Here is an 11,430-nt window from a genome sequence, read left to right on the forward strand (position 1 = left end):
CAGTATTTTAACAAAACCCCCCCCCCCACACCCAGAGGACTCTCAAGCACATTGCGATTTGAGAAGCACTGTTAGAGCACTTGCCGTCACTCTCATGGTATTTTCAAACATCTGTGAACTTTACAAATAACCAGTGCGCAGACTCCTGAGAGTCTGATTACTATTAGGCTGGAGTGAGGACCTAGGCAATGGTGCTTTGACTAAGCTGCTCAGGTAATTCTAGTGCGCATCCCGGGATGAGACCACAGATTCAAAGGAGGGTTCCCAAGTTTGACCACAATAATTACATTCATGCAAGATGGGGAGAACATACTAGCCCCGGTTACAGACCACATGAGAAACCCTGACTAATCAAGTTAAGTTGGTCAAAAGGAGAAGGAGCTGGAGAGTATGGTGACTCCCAGCAAATTCATCTCATCTTCCGGAAAATTAATTCAAAACATATGTCCTGTCTTCAATGAATCGGTAGCACAATCCTAACATTAAATAATAGAAAGGGAAGTTTGTTTAATTTTTCATTCCTAAGTGCTGAGTTCAGTTTATACAAACTGAGGAATTAAATGAGATTATGTATATTTGTAATAGACCACTGTGTGGCATACATTAAGATCCAAATAAATGCCCCTTTTCTCTGGAAAAAAAAATAATAAGGTACAGTAAGAGTTGAGGCAAAAAATTCTAGTGGTGTGCAAAAACAATACCGAGATTTCAGAAGTTTTAAGACTCTAATCTCTTACATACCAAGCTAGCCAGCACAGCTTCCCTCAATTCCCGGACGATGGCAAAGAAGATTAATAAATCGTCGTGACCAGCTGTAGAGTTGACGTTCTGTCAACATGCTGGGTAAGGTGAAAAATGGATCCATCCATTCAATAACTTGGAAATCATGTGTGCACTTTCACCAAAGCAAAGAAAGCCCTCCTGTTTCCATTTCCACTTACAGTCCTTATCAAAATGATAAAATGACATGCCAAATGAACGTTGGCATGTTTGCAGGCAGTTACATTTTTTTTAACGAATTAACAAACCTTTCCAAACTATCAAAAGAGATGATTTCAATCGATTGCTAATATATACAACCTTAATTGAGTGCATGTGGGATTGATTTGTGCGGTGTTTGATCCTTACTGTGGTTAAAATGACGAACAGGTTATATTTAAGTCTTGTCCTTTACAGAATACAGCACATTTGCTCTTTTTGAATTCACAAAACTGAAAAACGAATAGATCCAGGTAATTTTTTAAACCTAGGGCAAAATATACTGTTCAATGGTATGACAGAATTTATAAATACGGTACATAGGCTTATTTTGTACAATTCATAGCATTTGATAGCCACAAGCCTGCACTTCTTTAAAATGTCTCTAGGTAAATATATTGTTTAAATTATTGTAATCTGTATACCTTCGTTTAGATTTATTTCTTTATTTTTGAGACAGGCTCTTGCTGTGTCACAGTCCTCTAGCCTCAACCTCTCAGCTTGGACTGTAGACTCATGCCATTGCACCCAGGTTTAGGATTAGATTAAGAATCGAACCCAGGCTTCCCACGTAGCCCTAGCTCATGGAGCATAGCATCTTAGCAGCTTGCCACCGCAGCAGATCTCTTTGTTCAGATTTTAAGTGCCCGAAGTATATGAGGAAAAGAAAGCTCATTCAGTGCTAGGAAATGACAAAACAAATTGTCCAAAGAAAACCAAAAACTTAGGAATGCGTGTTTATGGGCTTGAACCTGATCAACGTTCTTCACAATCATCATCTAGTGATTGAAGCTTCTCGTACGCTGGATCACGACAGGGAGCTTTTTCTCTTATTCACCACTTCAGACATCAGGGAAGGTGATGCCAATATGTGAAGCACGGAAGGTACAATAGATGCTCACCACATACTTATTGAATAATCAGTCCAGATACTCGAACACTTTTAAGTCATCCTCTATCGGTAACCGGAATTGGAAGAAGTAACAAAAATCACCTTCTTAAACAAAAGAGTCACTGCCGAGAACATGGTGGCATCTGGAGACCTTGATCCAGCGAGTTCTCTCCACTAACTCCTCAGTCTTAGCTCCATCCGCAACAGTGTTAGTCCACAAAAATGACACACCGTTTCACGGGGTTGAGGAATAAAAAGAGAAACTGATGTTCAGCTTTGTTTATATCACCCACAGAGTTCATATTGGAAATTTGGGGGAATTTTCTTGCTCTAGAAAACCAGCCCTTTTAAAGAACTGTGGAGTTCATAATTTTCAGTGATGATGTTTTAAAAGTTTTATTCTATTACTTGTGAATTACGCATGTGTCCTTAGCAATACATATAAGAAAAGAAATATTACTTTTTGTCATTTATCTGATATATATTATTTTCTTCTCTTACAACACACACACACACTATATATATATATATGTAGAGTCTTCAAAACGTGGAAAACATGTATTATCAAAAAATTATACATGAAAGCTTTGCACAAAAACAAATGTATATTTTAATTCCATTTTCATAGCCTTTTAAAAAATTTCCCACAAGCTTTTTAAAACACCTGTGTGTGTGTGTGTGTGTGTGTGTGTTTGTGTGTAGCTATTATGTAGTTATTTTGTGTAACTATCTGTATAGCTATTTGGTACCAGCAATCTGTATTCTAGGATTCAAGAAAAAAAAAAAGTGAACTTTGAGAGGAATCCCAATAACTTGACGTGTAATTTGAAAGATTATATCCCCGTAATACTCCACAGAAAGAACTTGGACCGATAGGAGTGAAAATAAAGCAAAGTAATCTTTCAGAGAATTCGATGAAATACAAAGTTCCAGGACAGAAGTACAAGTTTAACTCTGCAGCACAGTCCTTCTCAGAGCATGTTTTCATAAATCATTTTACTCGACTTAGTTTTGTAAGAAGAAAGGCCTTTCACATAGTAGGCAGTTAGTGAACAGGTACTTAGGATTCCAATTTTACAGAAATGAAATACAGAGTCCCAGGACAGACACGTGTACAAGTTTAACTCTGCAGCACAGTCCTTCTCAGAGCATGTTTTCATAAATCATTTTACTCGACTTAGTTTTGTAAGAAGAAAGGCCTTTCACATAGTAGGCAGTTAGTGAACAGGTACTTAGGATTCCAATTTTACAGAAAAATAGTGTGGTTAAGACATTCATCTTACATAAGGAAAGCTAGTGATAAACGATACAGGGTTTTTGGTATGCAGCAGGATCATATTAGTAGAACAGAGAAAAATGAAAGTGGAAAATACAAGTACATTGGAACTCATAGCACGAACAATCCAAAAAATTACATTTAAGGGCGCTTTCTCTAGGATTCTTAATTAATGTTAAATAGCCATTCTGAGTTGCACCATTATTTTCTAGTAAAATGAAAGTCAGAGAATAACAAGCGAATGGGTCGTGTGTGGTTATGAGAAAATTCCTTTCTCTACTCTAGTTGAGTTGTTAAGGTTTATAACGATATTAACAGAGGAATGTTTTGTTAACTATTGCAAACAGATGTGCACATTTTGGTTGAATATTTTTGAACTATGGAAGAGCAATTAGGAGAGTAGCATTTAATCTACTGGGCTCCTTGCGAAAATTCTAGTTTGATAAATGTCTAATGAAGTGAAATAAGAAAGATTGTATCATTAAGACCCAACATGAAAAAGAAACTCCTTAAGAAGTGGTTTTAAGGACTGATTGGTCTGACAATTTTGACTCAGATGTAATGCAGCAGGCGGGGATTGTTTCCCAGTATCTTACTTTATCCAAACTTAACTGAAATAACCAAAGAATTGTTGTGGAACATTTTGTGACTAACAGTTCATTTGGTCAACTAGGAGATGATCTGGTTAAGCTCTTATGAAAACTGCGACATAAGGTTGGATGGAAGATGTCGGATTTCTAGTCCTCTGATCCATTTTGTTCCTGTCTGTCCAAAAATATATTTGAACCTGCTGAAAAGCAAAACACGTATGTGTTGTTCAACTACTTATAAATATTCTTGAAACAGGTCAATGAAAATTTGGGGTTGGGCCCTTCCAACTTTTGTTGAGTTACTCATCATAAAACAAATTATGGGGTAGAGAAACTTAAAAGTTTATGAGGTGGACATGGGAAGAATGGAAATATTTTAAGCACACCAAAAGAAATACCCATAAATATTCCAAGTCACATTATTCCCAGAAGTTCTGCCCCTGGAAGACATCACATCATTCAGTTAGCCAATCACTGTTCGGCAACATTATTCTTGGAGTCATAACTTTAGGAATGGTGTCGGAAACCAAGTGGGAATGAGAGTATTTAAGGTCAGCGGTTAGAAAACCATCTATCCTGCTCCTAGCACTACTGAGCGCCAGTACCCACATTTCTCTGAATGCGTTCCTACATTTTGAGTTTGGGATTTTGAGACTAGGAAAATCAACTCAATTGAATACAGACCTTGAACTTTACTCAGAAGAATATGCCTATTAAATTAAAATCCTAATTGCCAATATTGAAAGTTGAGCTGAGCTGATTGCCCTTCCATGTTAGATAATAAACTAGAAATCTGTCTCTCTCTTTTTTTTTTTTTTGGCTTTTTTTTTTTGTGCCACTAATGGAAAGAAAAATACAAAAATGTTTTGAATTATAATACCTCATGAGAAAAGACCAACAAAAATATGAGGGAAGTAACCTTAAAATAACTAGGTAAATATTTTGTAATATTTTAAGATTCTGTCTAGAAGAATGTGGAAAAAATAAAAATCCAGTGGAGAAAACTCTAACATTTATGCAAAATGTAATATGTATGCATAGGCCAAATTATTTTCTAGTTGGAATAATAGCAAAAATCTAAGTAATTTGGGAAAATAATTTCGCCAACAAAAGGTGGATTAAAATTAACTCTGGATATTTGTGTTCTTAATAAAATTAAAACAAAAACAATATTTAAAATCAATGTTAACAGTTATAGAACCAAAAACTGCTACTTAATTTGAGAAATACAGAAGATAAAATTAAATGAAATAGTTGCCTACTATTATTAATAAAAATAATTTTAGAATGCTTTCAAGCTTTTCAAAATTTCAGAGATGAATTTATTAAAAGAGAATTAATCATAACATGAGTTTCTGAGTTTTAGTTTTCTGGTTAAAAATGTTTAAATCACTACCAAATTATTTAAAGACCAGTACAGGCAATTTAAGGTCTAGTTGATAATAAACATCCACTTACTTGTTTTCTCATTTTAAAAATACAGCAATTTGCTATATCTTGACATTTTTCTGTAGTTTAACTCTGGAGTTTTAAAGAACATGTTAATTACATTTTACTTCTTTTATATTTACACTAGAAATAATAAAAATTCCTTTTTTGGATAAAATTTAAATCAAAGCAACATTTCATTCATTTTTTCTTAAATGTCAAAAATTGAAAGAAAAAGATCATGTTCATAAGTTTATAACTATGGTGTTAGGTAGGAATTATTTTAATAAGAAAATAACTTTTGAATTTTCTAAAAAAATATGAAACGCATACATTGCTATTTACTGACTTTCCTATGTTCTGTTTTGCTATTTTGAATTGATTATTCAAAGCAAATTGGAAGTTCATATTTGAATTTGAAGTGTTATGGCGATATATTTACTGAGTTTTTTGTTTTTGTATTTTAAAACAGGGCAGTGAAAAGAAGAAAATTGGTTGAAACAGTCACTCTGAATGAATTTCATGTATTCGCTTTCCCAAAATGTAAAACAAATGCAACATATACTTTAAATATTCCTAAGAGATATAGCAACTTGTTTTAATTTATTTCAAGGGAATGTGGTGGATTGCAATGACCGCTTTGGGACCTATATAGGTTACTAGGTATTTATAATAATATATGATGTGTGCTGATACTCTTTTCCTGAAGAGTTTAATACCACATATTAAATATATTCTTATTAAGAAGGTTTCTTTTTAAGAAAGTTACTATGAATTGCCCACTAATTCCACTATGTTGTAGAACTCTATTTTTATTATGCCAATGCTCATTCATTTAAATACTTAAAAGTTAAATTAAGCTAAGTATATTCCATTTTTAAAAAGCTTAAGGTAAGACAATCAGAATTCATTAAGAAGTACATTAATTAGCTGGCAATTCTTCCAATTTTCCCCTCCTCAATCTGTAATAGGTCTCTATTAAAAAATACATATAAAATATTATATCTATAGCTTCGTGAAACTTATCTGTATATCATGAATTTAAAAACGAACCTGCACTGCTTTATAATAAAATGACTTATTTCCCTTCAAATCTTTGCTTTACCCAAAGATTAGTTATGGGTTGTGTGTTCCCTGAGAATGTATTCTGGAGGAAGTGAGGTCGAGAGTGACGACAAGTATAGGAGCTCCTGGCCATTATAAAGTTGATTTTAAAATACATCACCAAAATTCAAACTTGGGGAAAAGAAATTTGATTCAGTCCCATTAGAAAGGCAGATACTATAGGCTATGCCACTAACTAGCTATGGTGGTGGTGGTGAGGAGGGCATGACCGAATAACCCAAAAGGCACTTGTAATCTATTATTTCATAATTCGTGTTTTAGATCTACAAGGTATACAACCACAAACACATACTGTAACAAGATTCAACTCACGGATGAAGATACTAAACTAAACCAATGTGGTGAGTACACACTCAGGAAAGAGCAAACTATATATATATATTCTTAGGCTCCCACTGTTTGATTTGTAATCTATTTGGATTCATTCATTGAGAAGTGTAATCCTAGTGTTATTTACCTAGAGGCATTCCGTTTTAATTCCACTTTCTCATACATACCTGTCTTCCGGCTTCATTGTTATGTAGCTTCATTGCTAACAATATTTTGCTTTCTTTTCCCGTGGAATTTCTAATGGGGAAATCTAGGAATTTCCTGCTGCATGCCATACTGGACATCATCGGAGCAGCCCCCCCAGTGCCAGCCTTCACTTGCTGAGCCGCCATTCTGCAAAGAGGTGTCACAGGAACACTCTGTCATGTTGCCTGCGCTGCATGACCTGGTCACAGAATGCACCAGGCCTGCCGCCATCACAGCATAAATAAATGCTGTCTCCTTGGTGCCTAGGACAGAACAGAAAGTCTCAATTAGAGAGGCACACCCCTCTCTGCTGTTCTGAACAAAACTTCCTGCCCATCCTTTTGCCGGGTGCAACAGTTCAGTTGGTTACAAAGGATGCTTTAGTAAGTACATAGGACAGAAATGTCCTATTCTGTTCTTGCAAAACACAACACTAATATTCAGCATCCAACCTGATGGGGTCGTCATATTTTAAAATCATGTTTATTTTTAAAACTCAAAATATATGCCAGCACCTAGCTCGGTGCTTAATAAACAGGAATAGCTCAGAAATGCATGTTGAATGTACAGTTCTTCCCATGGATATTATAAACAGTACAGACACCAAAAGGATACCAGATTACTTTTTTTTCCCCTCGAGTTGAAGTGTGTTTTCACAAAACACAAGTTGAAAAAAATCTGCTGTGATTTTTGTTTGCATACACAACACACCCAAGAATGAAAATGAAAATTAAGCAAAGACCGAAGCAATCAGTAGATAAATGGCACAGTTCACTTTCCCATTAAATACTAAGTCTTAATAGGAAACAAACATGTTTTATCGTACTAACTAATCTCCTTGTAGTCTTAAGGGCAATGAAAGATGTTGAAACGTCACTAGCAAAAAAAAAAAAATTGTTATGGAAGAGTATTGACTGTTGAACAAGGTATGTGTAGTGCACCCAGAGTAGACTTTGACCTAAAATCTTTGAAAATTAAAGTTCCACTAAAACATCAATAAAATAGAAGGGACTCCGCGAGAGCTTTTTTTTTTTTTTTCCCAGATGTTTACGTTGCGGTCGAAACAGTTTCACACGCCGGTTGTCCAAAAAAACCTTTTCAACAGCTGATGTTTTTGCATTTCGGCAACTGTGAAGAATACATCTCTTTTCCTTTACTTTCTCTCCCTCCCCCCACTTCTCTACAGGGGTTCGGGGTCCCTGGGAAGGGTGCACCCGCCAAAACGTAATGGGGGGGAAACGCGACGCCTGGGCGGTGGTGTGTGGGGGGATCGCATGGGGAAAATTCAAAGGTGGAGAGAGAACGGAAAGGAGCGCGGAAAACGACAGCGCATCTTACAGCGCCCAGCCCTACATTTCTCGGAACCTGCCGATGTCCCGGGGACAATCCTGACTCCCTGCACCCTCATCCTCACCCAGTCACCACGCACGTGGACGGGAAATCGGTTTGACTGGCGCTTCCCGCGCCGCGGGTGTGCGCTAGGGAAGAGACGGAAGGAAAAGAACGGGGAAGGGAGCCAGAGCAGTGCCGCTCGGGGTAGCCACAAGGCGGAAGGCCGGGGACAGTCCCTTTAAAGTCACTACGATTCCTTCCGCCCCTGGCCACAGGAGCCAGCAAACGTAGGGTTTCCCTGCAATTAGACTCTTGTCCAGGGCTCGGTGCGCAGCCGAGCGGGTTAAATCAAAGCAGATGCGGCCGCCGCATTCCCCGCGGCCGACCTCATGTTTCTCCAGCTGGTCACTCACGTAGGGGGGCGCTACGGGGATCGAGGGGGTCGACCCGGGAGGAGGGTCAGTTTTTCTCGGTCTCTGGCCCGGCTGGGCGAGGAGGGGTAAGAACTAGCGCCCCAAGCGCCGCGCTCTGAAACGGGGATTCGCCCTTCTCCAGGCTGGCACCTGCGCGCCGGGTCTGGCCTCCGCCTCTCCCAGTTCGCGTTCTCTACAGGGTCTCTCTCGGGATCTGGAGAGCTACCCGACCACGCAAGCGCTATGGACTTTATTTAGAAGAATTGGCAGAGTTGTCGCCTCTGGCTCGCGCCAGCCCGGGAGTCCCGGGACTCACCGCTGTTCAGCTCGTAGCCAAAGAGGGGGCCGGTGCCGAGCGGAGCCGCGGCGGTGGCGGCGGCGGTGGCGACCATGCAGTTCCACCTCTCGTGCCTGAACTGGCTCCTGCACTCCTGAATGCCCAGCCGGGCGCCCTCGCGGATGCTGGGCAGCAGGTACGGCTTCCGCTTGCACAGCTCCTTCTGGCGGCTGTTCAGAGGCAAGCTGGTGCAGCCCAGCTTCTCCGGAACCCCGAAGGAGGCGATGGCCGCCCCCCTCGCGTAAACCCGGCTCCCAGCTCTCCACCCCAACCCGAGACGGTTTCCCGCAAATTCCGACACCCGCCCTAGGGTCCCCGCCCCTCGTCCCCAGGCCTCCGCGGGAAGTTCCCCGGGGCTGGGCGCCCCGACGCCCGCACACTCACATCCAGTTTCCGTGGGCTCCGCAGGGGAACAGCGCGAGCAGGGCTGCCCACAGCGCGCACAGGCGGGGCAGTCCCAGGAGCGCCGCTCTGTCCATGGCCCCGCATGGAGTCCCCGGGCCCCAGACGCTCCTCGCCTCCCGTTCCTCCCGGGAGGGCCGCGGGGCTGGTCAGCTGTCCAGCACCACGCTGCCTCTCGTCCTCTTCCTCCTGGCGGACGAGGAGAGGAGGCCGGCAACCAGAGGGGCTCTCTGCGGCCTCCCGTCCGTTTTCAAGGAGCACGAGGAGGAGGTGGAGAAAGCAGCGTGGGGCCCTCCTCCTCCTTCGAGGTAGAGAAGCGCGGGAGGTGCGGGAGCGTCTCTGGCATTCCAAGGTGGGACACTTCTGGGGATGTATCCGTGTCTCCATCTCCCCGGGCCTCTCCGCCCACCTCCTCCCCCTGGCCGCGCCTGTGACCTGATTGGTCCAGCCGCGGCCTGGCAGCTCATCATCCCGACACTTCAGGCTCCTATTGGCTGAGAGCAGACTCCGCGGGGGGCATTCGGGGCCCATGCCTTCCAGACAACCCGTCCAGACCCGGATCTGTCATGACTTTTCCTCCTGTCACTGTCTCCTTAGAACAGGTCGCCGGTAGCATTGATTTAACCCAAAGACGGATAGTGGCGCTTCTGTTTTAGAAGCCTGGGTTTGATGGGAGACACTGAGTGCCACCCACCCTAGCTGCCTCTGGATTTCCTTTGGGCAGAGTGCTAGACAATCTCTCTGTCCTCTTTTCTTTCCGTTCCCTCACCTCCCAGAATAACCTTGTTTTGTGTGTGCCCGAATTGGCAAACAAGTTGACCTTCCAAGCCCTGCTTGAGGTCTCACAAGCTAAAAGACGTTAGAGGATGGGCGAAGTGCCCTCAGGCTTAAGTATGATTCCTTTAGGAATGATGCGTTGTTAGCGAAGAATAGTCTAGAATCCATTCGTGCTCTGCTCGGGAGCTCCTTTTCTCCATCTTATTTCCTGCAGTCCTTGGGATGCTGTCAGTTCCTAGCAGCAAATAGAGGACTGCAAAAGTGAGTGAGTGTTGTCTGGAGATGAGGGGTGTGTTCTTCCTCTTCTTCCTAGATCCACATTTTGACTATCATGAGGATTTTGGCTGTTGATATATATTGAAGACAGAAGCAAACAAACAAACTTACTTCTTAAACACAATGTTTCCTGACCTGTGCGAATTTATAAAGACACAATTCTTTCCCTCCAGTGTACAAATCAGCCTCACAGAAAAGTCTAAGACAAAAATAATTGGAGATTAGCAGTAACAAAGAGGATAGCATTTAGCAAGGTCCTCTTGGAGGCCAAAGGTAGTTCCAAACAGCAAATGTTCTGCCTTTCTTTTCCAGAGACCCACAGTGCTGGAGGTTCAGTGCTACCGCACAGTTTCCGAAGGCGGATTCGTTGGTGGATGGAAGTAATGGAATTGCAGGATGGAAGGGCTCCTAGGAGCTCTGAAGGCAGTACAACATGCTTAGCAGTGACATCAGGAGGCCGCATCTTACCTAGTTAAAGCCAGAAAATGTTTCTGTGAGTCATCACCTGCTTCTTGGAAGTTTATGAAAATTAATAAATTATCGAAGTGGACATAGCAGCTCCGTAGGTACCTAAATCCAGACTTTCTCTAACAAAGACTTTGATAACATTCACTGCCTATCTCCAGTATCAGCCTAGAGCCATAAAAACTCACTAAAATGTCCATTCTATCCCAATTACTCCTTTATCCAACACATTTTTATTGAGTGTACACTATGTACCAGGTCCTAAAGCCACACTGTAATTCATAGAGACTCAAGTTGATGAGAGAGTGCAGTTTCTGATCCAGAGATATTTTGGCTAATGGCTAAGAACCTCTCTGAAAATCAGAGACTCCATCCAAGCTCACTTTACTCTGTGAGCTTCTCCAGGAGAGACCATGGCATTTTCATTGTTGTACTCCTGCCATTGGGCCCGGTACATGAGACCTTGTTTTTGAACACAATTTATTGAGTGGATTAACATGATGAGGAACATTCTGAACAGATACATAAGTGACCTACATGCTGGAACAAGAGAAGTTGCTTCATTTTAAGAGGAACAGGACGAGGGGGCGGGGCATAATTTTAGGTTTGGGGATGGTGAAGAG

General features: G+C 41.4%; 1 protein-coding gene across 1 annotated transcript in view; it reads right to left on the minus strand.

Moving 5' to 3' along the window:
• WNT16 (Wnt family member 16) overlaps nt 1–9,589 on the minus strand; it is a 12,178-nt gene extending 2,589 nt beyond the window's left edge. The window contains 4 exon segments of the mRNA XM_014588057.1: nt 6,787–6,886; nt 6,888–7,068; nt 8,867–9,123; nt 9,272–9,589. Coding sequence (XP_014443543.1) covers nt 6,787–6,886; nt 6,888–7,068; nt 8,867–9,123; nt 9,272–9,366 — 633 coding nt within the window. The 5' untranslated portion in view covers nt 9,367–9,589.
• Between the last annotated feature and the right edge of the window lie 1,841 nt (nt 9,590–11,430).

Source organism: Tupaia chinensis, unplaced genomic scaffold, assembly GCF_000334495.1.
Source record: "Tupaia chinensis unplaced genomic scaffold, TupChi_1.0 Scaffold000257_1, whole genome shotgun sequence".
In the NCBI taxonomy this organism is placed as follows: Eukaryota; Metazoa; Chordata; class Mammalia; order Scandentia; family Tupaiidae; genus Tupaia; species Tupaia belangeri.